Source organism: Podarcis muralis, chromosome 15, assembly GCF_964188315.1.
Source record: "Podarcis muralis chromosome 15, rPodMur119.hap1.1, whole genome shotgun sequence".
NCBI classification, from domain to species: Eukaryota; Metazoa; Chordata; class Lepidosauria; order Squamata; family Lacertidae; genus Podarcis; species Podarcis muralis.
In genome coordinates, this window is record NC_135669.1 from 20,316,943 (window position 1) to 20,336,752 (window position 19,810).

The window sequence follows — 19,810 nt, forward strand, 5'->3', positions numbered from 1 at the left end:
CAGCAGGCTATTCTTACATTCTAGATTACCTCTAAGGCACCTTCCAGCACTATGGTTCTATGAAAGAGGAAAAATCCTTGCCTGGTCCCTCTGCACTTGTATGATGTTTCTAACAGCAGCCACCTGAAGATCTCTGGAAGATGACAAGCAGGGCATTAAGGCAGTAGGTATGTCCTGTTTGCCTCCACCATCTTGTAACCAGAGGCACATGGATGTTCAGATATCCTGGCTATTAGCAGTGGGCATCTCTTCCACGGATGTATCTCGCCCTTAAAAACAACAGAAGCCACCCAAAGGAGTTGCTGACACCACCACATCTTGTGGCAGTGAGTTTTGTAAGCGCTGGTCACACTGAGTGGAATGGGACTTCCTTTTTGCCTGTGCAGATTCTGCCACAAATTGACTTTCTTGGGCAACTCTTTGAGCATCAGTTTTACATCACAGGGACCAAGACGTCTCATTGAGTAACCTTTCTGTTTCAACACAGCCAGAGTGGAGAGGAAGGACACAGCCCGGCTGCAATGGAAATCGGAAGATTCCAAGCGACAGAGATACAACAGTGCCTTGTTTCTCTCTGTGTGAGACAAAGATAGTAACTGTGTGAGTGGCGCTGGCATCCGAAGTAGGAGAGAATACCAGATCGGCCTGACCGGGCTTTTTTTAAAATATAAAAAATATATAATAAGAAGGGAGGGGGCGCGAGGAGATTTCATGCTGACCTGCTAGAATTTAGCTGTGTTCTTTTTCCTTGGCAATGTGGGTGCTGAGTGGGATGTACAAATCTCCAGCTAATCTGCCAGCCAGCGCTGAATGGTGCAGATGGGAGAACAGGGATAATGAAATGCCTGACATCACCATTCCAGAGAATTCAGCCTGGGCACAGCCTGGCACCAGGGAGCATATAAAGCCCTGGCTCTTGGCTTGTTGGAGTGCACTGCTGCCCACTGTCTCCTCCGGGACCAACTCAGATGGATATCACCGTTCACCACCCCTTCTTCCGCAGACCCCTGCTATCAAGCTTGTTGCCCAGCCGCATCTTCAACCAGACTTTTGGGGAGCACCTTGTGGAATCTGAACTGCTCCCCAGCTCCTCAGCTTTCAGCTCTTTCTTTTTGAGACCCTCCATCCTAAGGAACCCCAGCTGGCTTGAGAGCAGACTCTCAGAGGTAAAAATATTTTCTCTTGCTAAACTTCCCCCAGCTCCCATGCAGTCCTTGAACCAGCTGGAGGGACACCTGTCCCCTTTGCAGTTTGTGCCCTTCATCAGTTAATTTATTTAACTGCATATTTACTATGAGCTTAAACGGGTGACGTAAAAATCCTTGACAAAGGGAACATAAAGACTCGCCAAGATTGAAGGCGAAGAAAATCGATATCTGCCCCTTAACGTACCCCGCCACAAAAACCTGTTGTTTTCTCCAGTGACGCTAAGAATACCTTTGAAACTGGAATGAGTCATCTGTGAAGATTATTCACACAGGAAAGCCCACAGAAAACAGCCAGATTTAGATCTAAAAGTAGACTTCATTTGAATGATAAACTCTGGAAACAGAAACCTCATGGCTGAGGATTGCTTGCAGGGGGGGAGGCGGAAAGACAAAAGGGAGTTCTTCTGTGTAGGCCATAATCAAAGCTGTGTAAGAGTATCCATTTCTATAGGACGCACACAGGAGAAGTTCCTGATGGATTTGTGCAGTACAGAGTCAAAAAAGGGAGCAACATTCTGTAGCCTGGGAGGCTGCTGCGGAGAATGCACTCACACTGTGAATATGGTAGTCAACAAGGGCAAGATGTCTGTGAAGGACTAGGAATTGTAATGGGGAATGTTAGAAGAAGCTTCCTAAGGGGCAAGAAGTGATCAAAAGTGGAACAGCCAGCCTCAGGAGGTGGTGGGCATCCTCCACTTAAGCAGAAGCTGGACGTCCACCTGTCAAGAGATCCTGTAGCTACAGCTTGATTCTGCACTGAGCACCAGGTTGAACCAGATGACCTCCAAGGTCCTTCCCAACTCTGTGTGACTTTGAGGTTTAGGCCCTGTTGGATTAGCCATCCTGTATTTTATGGCTGACAGTTAGCATTGTTATTGTCTTACTGCGGTTGTTAATCATTCCACGCATGGAATTTCTTTCATTATATTTTTTTCATTAGGATGCAACTGTACAGTGCAATATGCATTTTCACATTATTACACCCTAAAATGGCTAGATGCTGTACAAAAATTAAAAACCAACAACGCAGGCTCTTACAACCTAAAGGACAAGACACAATGGGGAAGTAGGTGAGGGAGAATAAAAGCCGAGAAGGGTAAATTGTGGTAAGTCAAACAGATCTGTTTTCAAAGAACCTGGATCTAAAAACAGAGGAAGAGAATTGGGTGCCAGGTGGGGGGGACTTTCCAGTGGTAGCGAGTTGCAAGGGGAAAAGGAGATGCCGTGGGGAAAAGTTCTGGTAGCTACACTGGTGGATCCCTTCTGCCTGTTTTGTGTTGTAGAGTTTCCATGCCAGCACAGCTCATTTCTAGCATTATGGCTTTGAGAATCCATCACATCAAAGCCATAATTTTCTCTGTATTAAGAACACAAGAGCCTGGTTGGATAGGACCATCTATGCCCGGCAACCTGTTTCTCACAGATGCCTCTGCAAGGCCCACAAGCAGGGCCTGAAGGCGATAAGCAACCCTCATTGATGCTACCTAAGCAACTGGCATTCAGTGATACACTGAAGAGGTTTTATATAGCCCCCATGACTACTATTTTTATTATATTTGCTCCGAAAAGCTCAAGCTGCCTCCCTCTGGTCCTCAAAACAACCCTGCGCAGTAGATTAGGCTGAGACGCAGTGATCGGCCCAGTGAGGATTTGAACACTGGTCTCCCACTGTTGGCATGAACTCTCCTCCCCCATAGTCTTGTCTAATCCCTTTGTAAAGCAAGCAAATATTCTGGCCATCATCCCATCCCATGGGGGTGAATTTCATAAGTTAATTATGCAATGTGTGGGGAAGTCCTTTCTTTTGTCTGTCCTGAGTCTACTGCCAATCAATGTTACAAGGGGGAACAAACCCTCATATTTATGTATGTATTTATCGTGTTTTTAATATTCTATTGGGAGCCACGTAGAGTAGCTGGGGAAACCCAGCCAGATGGGCAGGGTATAAAATAATAATAATAATAATAATAATAATAATAATAATAATAATAATAATAATCACTATCAACATGCATGACCTCTATCTCACCGCCCCACTCCTAGTCAGCTGTGGAGATGGGCAGCAGCCCCACCTACCCCCCCCCCGAAATTAGACTTTGAACAAAAAAACCTCATTCACATCAATGGGAACTTTCTTTTCCTAAGCACAATTGCCATGTGAGGAAGGCTTATAGAAAAGATTTCACTCAACAGCCAACTCTCTTCCTGTTTCTATGTGGGTGGGCGTGTTTGAAGGGTAGAGACAGAAAGAGGGAAGAATGGGAGTGTGGCTTACTGCCAGTACAGTGGTACCTCGGGTTACATACGCTTCAGGTTACATACGCTTCAGGTTACAGACTCCACTAACCCAGAAATAGTGCTTCAGGTTAAGAACTTTGCTTCAGGATGAGAACAGAAATTGTGCTCCGGCGGCGTGGCAACAGCAGGAGGCCCCATTAGCTAAAGTGGTGCTTCAGGTTAAGAACAGTTTCAGGTTAAGAACGGACCTCCGGAACGAATTAAGTACTTAACCCGAGGTACCACTGTACTGGTTCCAAGAGATTTCCTCTGGAGGACTGCAGCCCTCAACATGAAGAAATGTTGCCTGACCTTAACCCGCATGCTACCATGAAAGTAGCATACAGAACAGTCTTACACTTTGGGGATGTGGAATAGCAAATGATCTACCACACTGATCATAAGGCTACAGGCAAGACCTCATGTCTAATTATCTGCTCCACATACAGCACCTAACAATTAGTAAACATTAAATATTGTAACTGCCCTAACTAGACTCTTTTGTTAGCAGATGCGACTGGATAAGGACAAGTTCTCTGTAAACCTCGATGTGAAGCATTTCTCACCTGAGGAGCTAAAAGTCAAGGTTTTGGGAGACGTGATTGAAGTTCACGGAAAACATGAGGAGCGCCAGGTTGGTCTGGTCTTGGCATGAGCGCAGCTGGCAGGGCGATGGGAGGCAGGGTGGAAGAAAGGAGAAATTGACCCATTCTAGACAAGGTTGCCCATCAAGGAAGGAGACGTTAACAGTGCCATGTTACCTGCCACATAGAAGAGTCTCAGAGAGACAGCCTTGGGCAGAGGAAATAGAAATGGTCCCTCATTCATTTATTCATTTGGTTTTAAATCTGAGAAAGCCAAAGCTGGACCACAGCAAAGGACCATTGGTCCAGCTCATTTAGTACTGGCCACTCTGATTGGCAGCAGCTTTCCCAGGTCTCTGGCAGTGGTCTTTCCAGGCCCTGATACCCCTAAACTGGGGTATCCCAGGGGACTGAACTTTCTGAATGGGAAGAGTGTGTCTTAACAATGAACTATGAGCTCCCCTTATAGTAAACCATTTGCAACCAGACATATATGGTTATGTTCTTCTTCCCCTCGCCCCCTTTTCTTTTGAAAAGGATGAACACGGCTTCATTGCCAGGGAGTTCAACAGGAAGTACAGGATCCCAGCTGATGTGGATCCCCTCTCCATCACCTCCTCCCTCTCTTCGGATGGTGTCCTGACAGTGAATGGACCAAGAAAAGCCATGGAAGTCCCAGAGCGCACCATCCCCATTGCCAGGGAGGAGAAATCTGCCGTACCAGCAGCGCAAAGGAAGTAGACATGCCCTTTGAGACCTACTCTTTTATACCCAAGAAAGCCTTTCCATTGGATGCAAACAGCAGGCGGTGTCACTGGCTGGCTGTTCTTATTTATTTGTGCTAAGCAAATGAGCTTGTTTACTAACAAATAAACCGATGAGTAAGCATCTGGCGGCTTCTTTCCTCAATCTTCGGGGCAGGGTCAATTTGAGACAGGGCTCAGCCCTACAGCATGCAAACTTGTGTTAAAAAAAAGAGAGGGAGAATAGCTCTGAGCACATGCAGAGTTCCCTTCTGCTCTGGCAGAGCAACCACAAACAGTGTTGGGGGAAAATAATTTCACTGGCTCTTCTAGCTTTGGCTACACAGAAAAACAAATGTAACAGCTAACAAACAAAAATTAGGTGGTGCTTCACAAAACGTCAGAGGGAAAGTACAGTAAAAACTTTATACACACACACACACACACACACACACACACACACACACACCAAGCCATGAGAAGTAAGAAGAATCTCCTTCTCACTCTGACACAGACTCTTTTATTCACAGACATGGTTTTGTGAGTTGCTGCATGGCAGCCTAGCTTTTAAGTGGATGGGTGGGTGGGGAAAAGAGGGGGCAACTAGGTCACACAGGCAGGGCCTTTCAAGCAACCCCGGCTGTCCTGAAGCGGAAGAGAGACCTACTCTAGTCCTACTGCTTCAGCGGAGTCCCTTGCTCTTCTTTGGGCTTCGTGTCAACCAAGCAGCAGGCTCCCTTCTTCTGTGGAGGCTCATAATCTATCATGTAGCATGACCGGGCAGTTGGCTTGATTGGAGGAGGCTCCAGCTCTGGCTGGTGTCCAGGGAACCAGTGAACATCTCGCATAACTCCTAAGAGCAGAGAGAGGACAAGGCTGAGGAGCTCAAAAGAAGGCAGGGCAGTTGCAAGCCAGTAAAGCGGAATGAACACATTGCACTGAACAAACTCGACAGCAGCCAAAGGCAGTCTTAGCTTCTGCCAATCTAAAAGGGAGCTGAATACCTGAGAAGGCACATTAGGAAAGTCATACGGGACATGCTGCTTTATCACAAGTGCAGTACAGAAGATTCTGCACCTGAATCCACCCATTTCTATGGGTGCAGTTTCCAATTTGCATACCAGCAAATTTCAGCATATGCAATCATGTATATTTTCCAAATTTACATTCTTGCACTATCAGGGTTGGGACACAGGTGGCGCTGTGGGTTAAACCACAGAGCCTAGGACTTGCCGATCAGAAGGTCAGCGATTCGAATCCCTGCGACGGGGTGAGCTCCCGTTGCTCGGTCCCTGCTCCTGCCAACCTAGCAGTTCGAAAGCACGTCAAAAGTGCAAGTAGATTAATAGGTACTGCTCCGGCGGGAAGGTAAATGGCGTTTCCGTGCGCTGCTCTGGTTTGCCAGAAGCGGCTTAGTCATGCTGGCCACATGACCTGGAAGCTGTACGCCGGCTCCCTTGGCCAATAAAGCGAGGTGAGCACCGCAACCACAGAGTCGGTCACGACTGGACCTAATGGTCAGGGGTCCCTTTACCTTTTTACTATCAGGGTGGTCTTTGTTGCTTTCTAAATCATGGACTAACTCTACCTTTTTATGTTGCTGTTGCTTGCCCTGGGGACATTATGGAGGAAGAATGGGTAAGAAATCATATGAATAATGATGATGATGATGCCTGCCACTTTCTAAGTAGAAACAGTTCCCACGGATAGCTGACAACTTCAGGGGAGATGGGGGTGGCGCCATTCAATTCTGCATCCAGACTGCTAGTACTTCAGGACGTACTGCAATGGATTTCATTGTGTTCCTACAGGTCCCTTGCTGTCACCACCAGAGTCCACTGACACTTGACTCATGGCAGTCATTTACTTATTGTTGTTCTAAGCTGCACTTTGGCCCCTCAAGACACATTATACATTATCACTTCTGTATTCCTCTTATTTGGACAGCTCTGTTAGGAATATTTGAGAATAGAGGATTCAGAACTGGGGGAAGACCTAGATCTTCCCAAAGTTCTCTTGCAGCTTTTAAATTAAGTGCCTGCATTTCAGTTTTATGTACCTACTTCTTGTACTGTGGGGCTTTTCCTTGGAGTAGTCCGATGTGTAGGTGGACTCAAAATAGTGAGCAAACTGAAAAGGAAAACACAGATTGAGTGCATGTTTACGGTAACTGAGAAACCATAAGAACATTAAGAAGAGACTGGCTGCTGAATCAGACCAAATACCCATCAAGTCCAGAATCTCAATTCCCATAGTGGTTAAACAGGTATTTCTGGGAAGTCTACAAACAGGGCATGAAGGTAACAGCACTCTCTTGCTCACGTTCTGGTACTCAGGCAGAGGCATCTTGCCTCTGATCCTGGAGGTAGAATATATCTAGGATGACTAGCAGCCTTAACCTCCATGAATTTCTCTAATCCTCTTTTAAATTTCTCTAAGGGCTTATCCACAGTTACCTTTCCTCCACACTTTTCAGGCATGGTCCACGCTTTAACCTCCGTGTTCAAGCACCTATTATTATTATTTTTTGCTTTGCAGCAATCTGCAGGAAACCCGAATTGCCAATTATTGTGCTTCAGCTTTTAAGAGCGGGTTATCGCAAGTTAAAAAAAATAAAATCTCTTGGACACGGATCCATGCCTGGTAGACCGGGCAAAAGCTAAGTGTAGATAAGGCCTAAGTTGGTGGCCATCCCAACATCTTGTGGGAGTGAATTCCATAGTTTAACTGTGAAGAAGAAATTCCTTCTGTCTGCCTCAAGTCTTGAAACATTCAGATTAATTGGATGACCACACTGGGTTCCAGTGTTATGGGAAATAAATGCCTCTTTACCCTTTTATTCACACCACATGCAACTTCATATACTTGTATTCTGCATAATTTTGTACACCTCTATCATGCCCCCCTTTACTTGCCTTTTTTTTCTAGACAAAAAATCATGTAGAACTTTTAAGAGGACGAGCCTTATCACCAAAGCAACACCAGCTTGGCTTGGCTTAGCGAGGCAGAAAGGCTGGGTATAATTAGGTATTGCGTGGTGGAGGAGGGTTTGGTGGGATGAAATGGCTAATATTGCAATCCTATGCAAGTTTACTCATAAAATGCGTTCAGTGGGACTCTTTCCCAGGGAAGTGTACATAGGATTGCAGCCAAAGAAAATAAACTGGAACTGAACAGACGGAAAGCAAGGAAGGACAACATCATAAACAGGAATGCTGCCTACTATTACATTTGTGCTTCTTCCTTGGAGCTTGGAGCAACAGACATGAGCTCCTAGGTGATGCCTGATTTAGGTCAGCCAAGCTCCCCTTCAAATATAAAATACAACAGAACATTTATATCCCACCTTTCCCCCAAGGGGCCTGCATGGTGCCCCCGCCTTTTAAATCCTCATCACAACACTGTGACATAGATTAGCCTGAAAGAGAATGATGGACTCCAGAGACCAGTAACCACCGTGGCTAAACAGGGAAGTAAAGCAGTTCAAGTATCTTATCTTCACACTTGCTCTTCTAAAGCTGGGCTGGAATCATTCAACAGGTTATAAGATAAATTAAACACAGAGTACTAGAGCAGGGGTCAGCAACCTAAGGCCCATGGGCAGGAAGTGGCCCATGGAGGTCATTTGAGTTGCCCACGAGCTGCCCCCAAACCGAGTTGCCTGCTCACGCGCTGCGCTAAACTGGCACAGCGCAGCGCCTCGCTTCCACGGCGCCAAAAATCGCGTCTGCGCAGAAGCCAAAAATCACGGGGGTGCACGCTCACGCGGGTGCACAATCCAGCCCAGGCAAGATAAACCTTGCTGACCCCCGTACTAGAGCATGGGTGGAGGACCTTTGGCCACCAGATGCTGCTGAATTAATCTCCCCTAATCCCTAACTGGATGCTGGTGCTGATGGGAATGGAAGTCCAAGAACATCCAGAGGGCCGCAGGTTAGTCGCCCCTGTGCCAGAGGGCTGAATATTTCACTTTACGTTAACAAGCTAACAAACAGGGCAATGTGAATATGGTACTCTGACCTGGGAAGGGAGAGGCTTGGGCTGCAGTATTTTCCGAATGTCATAGCGCTCTTCGTTCCAGTTCCCCAAGAGGGTTTTGTTGGTGTAGGAGTCTTCGTTGGTGGTGCACCTCCAGCCATACTGGAAGAATTTGGCAGAGCTGTTCCAATCTGTCCACACTTCTCCATGACCATTGGCACGTAATAAACAGCCATGATGGGGGTTAAAGAAGCAAGATAGGGACATGTCCTAGGAAGAGACAGAAACGTCAAATGAGGACAGGAAACAACTTGTATTAGGGAAGGCACAACTACACTACAAACCTATCAAGTGCCATGTCTTCTCTCAGCAAATTCTGGGAACCGTATTTGAAGATGTCCTGAGCTGCCTTCTCAGAAAACTCCTAATACCCCCTAAGGAAGTAACTATTAAAGAAGGTTAAGGCTATAATCCTAATCACACAAACTGTATGCCACAATATAGTGGTTTACATCAGAGCAAACATGTTCAAGATGACCTTTTAACACTGCAAACCCATACACACTGACTTACTAGACAAAGTTCAGTTGAAATCAGTACAACTTACTTTTGAATAAACCTGCACAGGCACATACTCCTTGTCTGTTGTGTAGGTATGTCTCAGGAAAAAAAGACAATATTAATCACTGTTCCTAAAATTATGTTTCTCCTTTAATATTATTTTTTAATATTTATTTTATGCAACTAATATGGTACATGCTCCTCTACTACACCTCTTGCAATCGAAGTATAAACTTGTGTACTCCTGAAAACCCACTTTTAGTGGGACTTACTTCCTCATTACACTTGGGATTTAACTATTTCTACATTTTAGAACATAACTTTACATTCTTTTAAAATTTGTTTTTCAGCCCTATGCTTCTCTAGTTCTTTTCCCACACCAAAATCAGTCTGATTCCCTGACACTGGACAGTGATATTAACTGCTGAAAGATCTTATTTTAACCAAAACATATGGGGATGGTTTCATCATGTGGATAGGTTAGAAGGATGGATTGTGCTGAAATTTGGAACTGGAGTTCAGTAGGGGAATACCTCTGAATCAGAAGAGGTTGTAGCTGATAAAACTGAAGAACTGAGCTCATCCATATTTCTCCACATTTTCTTGCTTATTTGTCTTGGTTTTAATTGTAATTTTGCCTCAGGATCTTAGCCAAAATTGGCAGCCTCAGTAGAGTGAAGTTCAAGGCTGTAGCTGATCTTAAAAAGTGCTGAAGTTTTTTTTTGGCAGCCCTTACAAAGGAAGGTGGCAGGAGGAACTGGAGCAGGCAGCCAGAAAAACTGATTGCTTTTGTTTGTGATGCAACTTCCTGATCATCGGCTAGTCCTGATGTCACTGGTTTCTGAGCATCCATGGGGTGAGAGACTTTTATCCAAAAATCAGTATGACCGGACCTTGTCATCAAGGAGGTCAAGCACTAAGATACAGCTGTACAGTATTCCTATACAGCCTCACTAGTGAGTAAGGCCCCTTGAAATAAGCAGCATTTAGATCTGCCTAAACACATTCAAAAGGTTGCACTGCATAATAATATGCAGGCAGAAATACAACCAAATGTTTGAAGCAGCCACTTCAATTGCATACTGATGAGATTTGAAACCTAGAATTATTTAAAAAATGATTTGTACAACTCACCGCTCGAGTTCCCTAGAACCATCTTTTTAATTAAGGGTAGTATTCAGTGGCCCCACTGAAATTAACGTACATGTCTAAGTTACATCCCCTAATTTCAATGGAACTGCTCTGAATAAAACTTAGTTGAATACCACCCCAATGCTACAAGCCTTGTATCTTAATATCTTAAAATTAAATAAGCACAATATTGCCTGATACAGTGGTACCTCGCAAGACGAATGCCTCGCAAGACAAAAAACTCGCTAGATGAAAGGGTTTTTTGTTTTTTGAGCTGCTTCGCAAGACGATTTTCCCTATGGGCTTGCTTCGCAAGACGGAAACGTCTTGCAAGTTTGTTTCCTTTTTCTTAACACCGTTAATACAGTTGCGACTTGACTTCGAGGAGCAACTCATAGAACGCGGTATGGTAGCCTTTTTTGAGGTTTTTAAAGACTTTGGTGATTTTTGAAGCTTTTCCAAAACTTTCCCGACACCGTGCTTCGCAAGACGAAAAAAATCGCAAGACGACAAAACTCGTAGAATGAATTAATTTCGTCTTGCGAGGCACCACTGTATATTTAATTTCCCAGAAACATTATTAGCACAAAGGTGTGCATATTACATACTGGAACACAATCCTGCCATACACTCAGAGTGTGTACCTGAAAGCTCTCCCCTCCCTTCTGATAACGCTGGTTCTGATGGCTCAGAAACAAAATGGAAGGCAATCTGTGCATGCTTAAAGGCAGGTTTCACTCCCTTATTGCTCTTTTGAAAAAGCTTTTAGGGATGAGCAAGTTACCTGATTTGAAAACAGCCTACAGCGGGTAGCGCTGTGGTCTAAACCACTGAGCCTCTTGGGCTTGCCGATCAGAAGGTCAACGGTTCGAATCCCCACAATGGGGTGAGCTCCTGTTGCTCTGTCCCAGCTCCTGCCAACCTAGCAGTTCAAAAGCACGCCAGTGCAAGTAGATAAATAGGTACCGCTGTGGTGGGAAGGTAAATGGTGTTTCCGTGCGCTCTGGTTTCCGTCATGGTGTTCCGTTGTGCCAGAAGCAGTTTAGTTATGCTGGCCACATGACCCAGAAAGCTGTCTGCGCACAAACGCCGGCTCCCTTGGCCTGAAGCAAGATGAACGCCACAAGCCCATAGTCACCTTTGACTAGACTTAACCGTCCAGGGATCATTTAACTTTTTTTGTACAAGCCTATGCACACTTGTAAGCACCATGGAGGCTATTAGGGCACACTTCTAATAAATGTGCATTGAACAGTACTGCACCCCTCCCCCCGAGCAATGCATCATTGAGCCCAACCAAAGAATCACCTTGCTGGATCAGATGGAAGAGTCTGTCTAGTGGAAGAACTTTGGCCAGTCACTCTCAGACTAATCTTCCTAACATAGTTGCTGTGGAGACCTATGTCCACCTGTGTGATATGGACATGTGCTTTGTATATATTAAAAAGTTCCCTTATTTTGTTATTTAATTTTGCTGCTTCCGAGGCTTTCGTGCTCTCCTGTTAGCTGTGATGGCCTCAATAATATTGTCCAAAAAATGGTGATGATGGCATAAATCATTGAATGTTATTTTTAATATTGCAATTGTTGTATAAGGGATTATCATGATCGGAATGTAATTGAAATTAATAAGATTTTGGAACGCAGAAATAAAGAAAATCATCAAACCATCCATTCTAGCACACGGGGGGGGGGGCACCTAAATTATATAATTCGGTATCTGAATGATTGGTATTAGTAATTGTATTATAAATTGGTATTGGTATAATGTGGCTGTTATTGGAATGTAATTGAAAATTAATAAAAATTATTTTGTAAATTGTCAAAAAAACAACCCCGAAGGAAGAAGGTTAAGAACAGGAAAAGATGGTAGGCTGCATCTGAATATGGTAACTCCATTTTAGCAGCCATCCCTCAAGACTCCTTTTCTCCTCAGCTCCCTTCCCTTCCGCCCCCTCCCCTCCCCTCCCCTGCCCCGCTCCATCCTCCCCTCGGTCTCAGCGGAGCCCGGCCCTTTCCCTATGCCCACCTGATAAAAAGGCGGAGTAAGGGGAAGGAAAAGCAGGAAGCCGTTTCCAAGGCAACCGCCCAAACGGCGCGCGCCGGAAGCGAAGGGCGCACGCTGGCGGAAGTGACGTAAACATACCGTGACGCCGGCTTCGGGAGAGTGGAAAGGTGTGTTTGCGGGGAGACCTAAGTGGGTTAAAAGACCCAATGAAGAAAGGAAAAGGCGTGGGGCGGGGGGCAACAGTCCTTTGCCACTTTTATGCCCTCTGCGGGAGGGAGGGTCCTATGCCACGCCCCCTAAGAATCCCCTATTTCTTTGTTTACATACAGTCACATAGCTGTCAACTTTCAGATTTGAAAATAAGCGATCAGCAGCCTCGAAAATAAGGGATCAGCAGCCTCACTTGTCCTAGGGACAGTCTACAGGATATCTAACAATCCGGGATAGCAGCGGGAAATGGCGCTGGAATAAGGGGATTTCCCGCAAAAAAAGGGAATACTGACAGCTATGTACAGTCCGTGCTTTTTTTTCTGGGGGTACGCATGGGTACACATACACCTAAACATTTTGTGAATCTTTGTACTTTTGTCCGTTTACTGTTTTTATTTCCCCCGAATTGAACTATAAAATTGTGATTTTCTTGAGTCAAAATGAGAGTAACCCTAAACATTTTTTTAGGGGGAAAACTACTGCATACAGTATATCCTGCCCGTCCGTGAAGGAGCTCCAAGGCGGTGTATACTTAATTCTCTCCCAGCTCAACCTCCTCCGGCTTGTTCTCTCACAACATGCTTTCAAGGACTGGTCAGGAATGAAGGGGCTTCGTAGTCACAGTAGCGTCTGAAGGGCAGCAGAGTGGAGTGGACTAGCTGAAGAAAGGTCACCTCATGGCTTCGGGGTATTGACCCTGGATCTCTCTCTCCCCTAATCTCAGTGTGAGGTACTGAGTGACTGCAGTCTCATACTGACTCACTACTGCTTCAAGGAGGGGGGATCTACTCACCTGTATATCCAACCTTTAGAGAGCCAGGAGGACTCACTTTTTTTTCTTTTTGAGGACTTGCTTTTCTAAATTCACAAATTTTAAAATGCTTAATCTTTACTGCACTCTTCATTATTTGGTATTAAAAAATACTAATAATTGTATAGAATATTTGCAGTGTTGGGAGTATAAGGAATGAAGGTGTGCTAAACCACGGCATTGAATTAACATGATTAATGAAACAATATAAACCACTTGCTGCTACTTTGATTCACATCTTGGCTTTGTCTCCAGCTTCCTGTCACCATACACCTTTTTTCAGCATGTATTCGTGTATGTTAAAGTAAGATTAGAATACTTGCTTGCTTATGAACTTGAATTTTTGACCCGTACAAAGGATTTTCTATGTTGCTGTCATGTCAGCTAGGCTGGCCTGGTGGATATTATTAACAAATGCTGCTTTTGCTGACTGGAGACAACTCTAGATGTTTTTGAAACCAGCCGATTCCTATATTTTTTGTTTTTAATGCCTGACGTTTTCTTACGTTTTTATATGTGTTGGAAGCCATCCAGAGTGGCTGCGGCAACACAGCCAGGTGGACGGGATATAAATAATAATTATTTTTATTACATTTCTCTCCACTTAAGGTTTTGCCACCATGAGGCCTCTGCACCATCAGCCCTGTCTCCTCCTAGTTGGAGAAGGAAACTTTTCCTTCTCTGCCAGTTTGTGTGAAGCAAGGAACTGTGAGGCTCACATTGTTGCTACCTGCTATGAGAGTGAAGCTACTGCAACTAGACAAGCTGTTGCCAAGTCCAACATACAATATCTGAGGGACAGAGGTAAAAGGAAGAAGAACAATCAAAAAAGAAATGTTGTTTGTTGCATAATTTCTGATGGCTGTTGTTGGAGAACTATTTTCACCAGAGCAAATTGGCTTCTTGGGACTCTGATAATGGGGTTTGCTGGGATGCCACAGGATAAATGGGGTTGCTAGGATCCTGCGTAGACATGTAAACCTTCTAAATAAGTAACTGGAGGTCCATCTGTTCTCTTCTTTATAGCAAGTTGGACTTGCCCTGCAGTAGGTGAGATGGAAGAAGCAGGATTAAGGGACCAGGGAAATGAATGGTGTGCAGAAGCCACAGTTGCATTTTCAGAATATCTGATTAGAGCAAGTTGAACAAAATTGAAAAATAAAAACATTTTTAGAAACTGTAGGAGGGAAAGGGAAAGGAAAAATTGGATTGCGCTTGTGGAAGTTGTTCCACTTGTTCAGTGACTTCCCAGAGCAGTTAAATGAAAACAAATCATGGCTCCACATTAGCCAGGCCACAGTCACACAGTCAAAAGGAATCAGTTACAGCATTGTCATCTACATTCTTGGCACATTTAGAGAGCTGGAAAGAATCTTGTTTCAGTCTAGCTTGACTTGCTTTTTGAGTCATTTGAAGCTATTTATTGTATCTGCTGTGTACTTGTGGGCACAACAATCAGGTTTAGGTGAATTAATTTGTGGAAGACCTTGTCCTGAAGCAAGGAACTGTGATGTGGGTATTGGGTGAGGACCCCTGCAAATTCAAGCCTAAAGAATATATAAATTTGCTTTCACTTGTTACCTTTGTTGCATTGGGAATACCCTTCCAGGCAGTGTCTCATTAAGATAATGATAATAATAAAGATTCTACCTTTCTCAAGTGCCCATTAAAGTGTGTATTGCATGAAGATAATCTCCAAGTATCTTACATATCATTTTTCTTTTACCATTCCAGGTGCTAAAGTTCTCTTTTGTGTTGACTGCACAAAACTGAAGGAGCATTTTTTGCCAGCTGATCGGAAATTTGATTGCATTTATTTCAACTTCCCCCACTGTGGGAGAAAAGCTGGAGTGAAAAAGAACAGGGAGCTTCTTGCCAGGTTTTTCTTTAGGTGAGGCCAAAATGAGCCATGTCAATGTACTCTTGTTACTGGGAAGGTGGTGTGTGTTAATTTCAGTTGATGTTGCTACCTTACACCAAAACCTATCTTCAATATAAAATTGATATAAATGTGAGCCAGCTAAGTTCAGATGTTCTGGTTTTATACAGGCAGGCATATTTAGTTGATGCGCTTCCTTTTAAACACTATATACAAATAAATGCTTTGTTGCAATTGGCTGTTTTGAGCAATGAGGCAGTGTGGTAGCAGATGGTCTGTATAAGTAGGGGAAATGCACCAGGGTTTTCATGCAAGAGAACTAATAATTCTGCGCCTTGGAGTTGCTATTCATTTTTGCAAGCTTTCCAGCAAACACCTCCAGTTATAGGAACTATAAAGATCCTATTTGGAGCAATGCTGTTAAGGTCCAGTGAGAAAATATAAGCACTATGTGTTTTCCTCTCTTTGTAATCTTTCTTTTGATGAAAGTTTCTTGTCATACCTGCCCAAGCTCAGTAACCAATCATATAACACACTCTTTCCCCTCCCAAAGTGCAACTCTCACAATCCTTCCCCCACCCCCTAAAATATTGCTAAGAGCTACACAATCCAAGGACTTCTTGGAAACAGCTCAAGAAGGCAGCAGAGTGTTGCCTCAGGCACAAAAGAATGTTACCCATCACTCCTCTCTTCCTTTTCCAGCTGTGCAGAAGTCCTGGCAGAGAAAGGCGAGGTCCATGTGGCACTTTGCAGAGGGCAGGGTGGTACCCCTGCAGACCAGCCTGTGAGGGAATGGCATAACAGCTGGCAAGTAGTGGCTATGGCAGCGGAGGCAGGATTTATTTTGAGCGACATTCATCCATTTAACATCGGGGATGCTTGCAGATATAAATGTACAGGTTACAGGTAAGTTGCAGCACAGCACAGCAGATGGTGGCATTCCAGATGTGATTGTGGGTGTTGCCATGGTAACCAGCATATTAGCATCTGCTCTTGCTTCTGAAGCTGCCTCCGTGTTTAAGAAACAGCAAGGAAGTTTCTTTGCTGGATGTTGCTGTATAAGATTCCTGCCTCTAGCAGCAAGAGTGCTATATTTTACACCAGCCTTTCCCAGTCTGGTACCCTCCAGATGTTTTTGACTGCTGACTCCCACCAGCCCTGACTCACTGACCTTGCTGGTTAGGGTAATGGGTGTTGAAATTAAAAATTCATGGAGGACACCAGGATTGGGAAGGCTGCATTTTAATTGTCTTTGGTTCTCACGACTTTATCAGGTTAGTAGATAGAGGGAATGGATTGGATCTCAATCTCCAGTTAAGTGCTACAGAGATGCTGGGGGAAAGAGTCAGCACGCTAGTAGTTTCCCATGCCTTCCTTCCACCATTTACTTTCGGCCAGCCTGGCATTTATACCCAGGGCCCTGAATCGACAGTCGTACCTCTGCTTATGTATCCCTCTGGATATGTAAACTTCGGGTTGCGAACGTGGCAAACCCGGAAGTATACTTCCGGCTTTCGCTGTGTGTGCATGCGCAAAAGTGCTCTGCATGCCACATGCATGTGCAGAAGTGCTCAATCAGGCCGTGCATGTGCACAGAAGGGCGCCTCCGGTTACGGACTTTTCGGGATATGGCCGGGCCTCTGGAATGGACCCCATCCGTAACCGGAGGTACCACTGTACAGTGGTACCTCGGGTTAAGAACTTAATTCGTTCTGGAGGTCCGTTCTTAACCTGAAACTGTTCTTAAGCTGAGGTACCACTTTAGCTAATGGGGCCTCCTGCTGCTGCCGCACCGCCGCCACACGATTTTTGTTCGCATCCTGAAGCAAAGTTCTTAACCCGAGGTAATATTTCTGGGTTAGTGTAGTCTGTAACCTGAAGCGTCTGTAACCTGAAGCACCACTGTAATTGGTTTACTGTTGATCATGTAGCTCTGCATAGTTTGTTTGGTTTTATGCTGGTGCAAATAAAGAGTGTCTATTTAAATATTCTTGGCTTGTTTGTTTGCAGGAGTCAGGATAAACCTTTTCATGTAGAAGGAGCTTTGAATCACATATTCACACAGAGTGTGCCTTTTCAGCATCCCAAGCCTATGATCTTTCAAACAGAACTGGAAGGAAAGTTGGTTTCCTTCCTTGTTCCAGAGATATTTCTAGATAAGATTAACAGGTATGTAACTGAGTTTCAGCACCCATTTGAAGTTAATAAATATACAGCATAGTCACTCAGTTGAGGACTGTGGAAAATTCAGTAGGCATCTTATTTTCTTAGCCCTGGGGTGATCTTTAGACCAGTCCTCACAATGTTAATTTTGATACAAGTTCCATTGACTAGTATTTACTTCTGAGTAGGTATGGTTGGCATTGCAGTCTAATCTTAATCTAAAGTTTGTAATGTATAAAATATATTGTGGTTTAATGGATGTTTGCTGAATCCAAATCCTGGGGAAAGCTGCATTCAAATTCTGCTTCATGGGATCTCTTTGTAGCTTTGAACTACTAGAGACACGATATCCTGCTGCCGTTACTGCTGGAAGGGGGCTCCAGCTGTCAAAAGACAAATAGTCCTGTCTGTCTTGGATCATCTGGAAGAAACATTTGCTGCCAGATGGTCTTCCCACCTGCAAAACGCACTAAGGATCATATAGCTCCTTTGCACATTTTGGTGCTACATGAACAGAGTGCTGTACTTTAAAATATAAAATCCGATTTTAATGACTTGCCTAAGACCTAAGAATATTGCTTTCTGTTGTTTTCCCCCTGTTTTTAAATAGGGGTTTCCTGGATACAAATTCGGAACATCCTATAAGAACAATAAACGAAAAGCTCACTGATGAGCTTGGCAAGTCTTTCCCAGTTCAGAAAGTGAGTGCTTCTCTTTCCTTGATGTTCCAAGATCGTCACAGCTCTCCTTCCACTCTGGATGCCACTTGGATGGTTCCTGCTGCCAAATGTAACCCAGAAGCCAAGTCTGTGGTTAATAAAGCTGCAGCGGATACAGAGGCCTTTGCCTTTCCTTCTGGCTTTCCTAGCTGGGATGATACAGATCAGGGTGGCAACTTGATCAGCTGGGAAAGAGATTGGATCTTTGGACATTATTGTCTCCGACCTTCCCTTCTTGTTTCTCTTCACAGAACTGTACAAGACAGAGAGCTTCCTCTGGGGACTTTCCTGGTCCTCAGTGGGCTGGCATTTAGGAAATGCAAGCTCTCTGCTCACGCTCTGCCCATTTTTCATGAGTCTGTTTTTATCTGTGTGGTTAATAAGGGCACAGAAGAAGCGTGTAGCCAGCTCCTTGCAGAAAACCTTACAAGTACATTATGTGCTCTGCTCCAGCCTTCAGGCTTCAAGCTAGACTGTACAGTGGACGAGCCAAAGACACAGCTAAATACTTTTGCGAATCCTGAACTTCAGCTCCTTAAATCAAAGTACTTTTTCAGTGTGACCCCTGACACTTCTGACCCAGACCCAAATAAACTTTGTGTAGGGACTGTAAGTACAACGCCGTGGCAGCCTACAAGCATTGATCGAGAGATTGTTTATGCTTCGCTGAACCTTGATCTTCTGGCCATGCATGTATGTGAAATCTTTGACTGGCGCATGCTCTGGACTTCTGATGAGCGCTTCCTAAATCAGTTTGCAGGAGGGCATTTAGGTCCGTTCAAGAGCTTTTCCCTCTACCCAGTCTCCTACGTTCATGACGTCAGCTTCTGGGTTTCAAAACCAGAAGAGTTTAATGAGACCCAGCTCCATGCCATTGCCAGGTGTGTCTCTTCTGAATCAGTGGTGTCTATCCAACTGCTTGACAGCTTTCAGCACCCAGGCACAGGGCAAACCAGCCTCTGCTACAGGATCACTTACCAGTCTTGTGACAAAGCACTCAGTCGCCAGCAGGTGGCAACGATGCAGGTGAACCTTAGGAAAGAAATACAGCGCTGTCTGCATGTGACACTTAGGTAGTTCTTTATCATTCTGTGCAGACAGGTTTTGTTGGACTCCATAATTCAAATTGTGTGTGTTAACATCAGGCCAACCGTAGCAAGCCTTTTATAAAGGCTGGGTGGGCTTGAAGGTGGTGCATACACCACCTTTTTCTATTTTCCTATTTAAGGCAATAAAGTCAAACACTTTATAAACCTTGTTTAACTCTTGTCACTCTCAGTGAGTTCTTTTTGCAAGAGGTTATTCATTGCAGGCTGATGTAATTGTATTTAGCTCCCGTTCAAAAGCTTATGGAGGCTGCAGCTGGTCAGAGAAAATAATACAAGGCAGTTTAATTGAGTCCTATCAACTCTTCTTTTGCTTATTTGGAATGGCATAAATGGAAACTCTGGAGATGTAACTGCGAGGTACATAGGGTTAAGCCATGGGTAGGCAAACTAAGGCCCCGTGGCTGGATCTAGCCCAATCGCTTTCTAAAT

At 44.5% G+C, this 19,810-nt stretch overlaps 3 protein-coding genes across 7 annotated transcripts; 2 read left to right on the forward strand and 1 right to left on the reverse strand.

Annotated features, from left to right (window-relative positions):
- The first annotated feature begins 215 nt into the window (after positions 1 to 215).
- On the forward strand, positions 216 to 4,957 carry CRYAB (crystallin alpha B). Of its 2 annotated transcripts, none has more exons than XM_028707493.2 (3): positions 216 to 1,166; positions 3,994 to 4,119; positions 4,607 to 4,957. In XM_028707493.2, exons 1-3 carry the CDS (start codon positions 969 to 971, stop codon positions 4,808 to 4,810), a joined length of 528 nt encoding a protein of 175 aa, XP_028563326.1. In that variant the 5' UTR covers positions 216 to 968; the 3' UTR covers positions 4,811 to 4,957. The 2 variants fall into 2 exon arrangements, with proteins under 2 accessions (XP_028563326.1, XP_028563327.1); XM_028707494.2 differs by having other exon boundaries at positions 264 to 1,166; positions 3,997 to 4,119.
- Positions 4,958 to 5,304: 347 nt separating this feature from the next.
- Positions 5,305 to 12,605, reverse strand: CFAP68 (cilia and flagella associated protein 68). 2 transcript variants are annotated; one of them, XM_028707495.2, is made up of 4 exons: positions 12,512 to 12,605; positions 8,833 to 9,060; positions 6,876 to 6,942; positions 5,305 to 5,665 (listed from the first exon to the last, which is right to left on the reverse strand). In XM_028707495.2, exons 2-4 carry the CDS (start codon positions 9,055 to 9,057, stop codon positions 5,487 to 5,489), a joined length of 471 nt encoding a protein of 156 aa, XP_028563328.2. In that variant the 5' UTR covers positions 9,058 to 9,060; positions 12,512 to 12,605; the 3' UTR covers positions 5,305 to 5,486. The 2 variants fall into 2 exon arrangements, with proteins under 2 accessions (XP_028563328.2, XP_028563329.2); XM_028707496.2 differs by lacking the exon at positions 12,512 to 12,605 and adding an exon at positions 11,791 to 12,312.
- Positions 12,606 to 13,296: 691 nt separating this feature from the next.
- Positions 13,297 to 19,530, forward strand: FDXACB1 (ferredoxin-fold anticodon binding domain containing 1). 3 transcript variants are annotated; one of them, XM_077919773.1, is made up of 6 exons: positions 13,297 to 13,430; positions 14,121 to 14,315; positions 15,246 to 15,402; positions 16,093 to 16,296; positions 17,401 to 17,559; positions 18,164 to 19,530. In XM_077919773.1, the coding sequence occupies exons 2-6, from the start codon at positions 14,132 to 14,134 to the stop codon at positions 19,347 to 19,349; spliced, it is 1,890 nt and encodes a 629-aa protein (XP_077775899.1). In that variant the 5' UTR covers positions 13,297 to 13,430; positions 14,121 to 14,131; the 3' UTR covers positions 19,350 to 19,530. The 3 variants fall into 3 exon arrangements, with proteins under 3 accessions (XP_077775899.1, XP_077775901.1, XP_077775900.1); XM_077919775.1 differs by having other exon boundaries at positions 18,524 to 19,530; XM_077919774.1 differs by lacking the exon at positions 17,401 to 17,559.
- The last annotated feature ends 280 nt before the right edge of the window (positions 19,531 to 19,810 follow it).

What these genes read in the sequence shown, in the direction of transcription:
- CRYAB (XM_028707493.2), top strand. Translation starts at nt 969, where the DNA reads ATGGATATCACCGTTCACCACCCCTTCTTCCGCAGACCCCTGCTATCA. An exon ending in TTGAGAGCAGACTCTCAGAG is followed by an intron (nt 1,167 to 3,993) that starts GTAAAAATATTT and finishes CTCTTTTGTTAG; the next exon opens with CAGATGCGACTGGATAAGGA. An exon ending in GAAAACATGAGGAGCGCCAG is followed by an intron (nt 4,120 to 4,606) that starts GTTGGTCTGGTC and finishes TCTTTTGAAAAG; the next exon opens with GATGAACACGGCTTCATTGC.
- CFAP68 (XM_028707495.2), bottom strand. Translation starts at nt 9,057, where the DNA reads ATGTCCCTATCTTGCTTCTTTAACCCCCATCATGGCTGTTTATTACGT. An exon ending in CCAAGCCTCTCCCTTCCCAG is followed by an intron (nt 6,943 to 8,832) that starts GTCAGAGTACCA and finishes TTTCCTTTTCAG; the next exon opens with TTTGCTCACTATTTTGAGTC. An exon ending in AAAGCCCCACAGTACAAGAA is followed by an intron (nt 5,666 to 6,875) that starts GTAGGTACATAA and finishes CTCTGCTCTTAG; the next exon opens with GAGTTATGCGAGATGTTCAC.
- FDXACB1 (XM_077919773.1), top strand. Translation starts at nt 14,132, where the DNA reads ATGAGGCCTCTGCACCATCAGCCCTGTCTCCTCCTAGTTGGAGAAGGA. An exon ending in ACAATATCTGAGGGACAGAG is followed by an intron (nt 14,316 to 15,245) that starts GTAAAAGGAAGA and finishes TTACCATTCCAG; the next exon opens with GTGCTAAAGTTCTCTTTTGT. An exon ending in CTTGCCAGGTTTTTCTTTAG is followed by an intron (nt 15,403 to 16,092) that starts GTGAGGCCAAAA and finishes TTCCTTTTCCAG; the next exon opens with CTGTGCAGAAGTCCTGGCAG.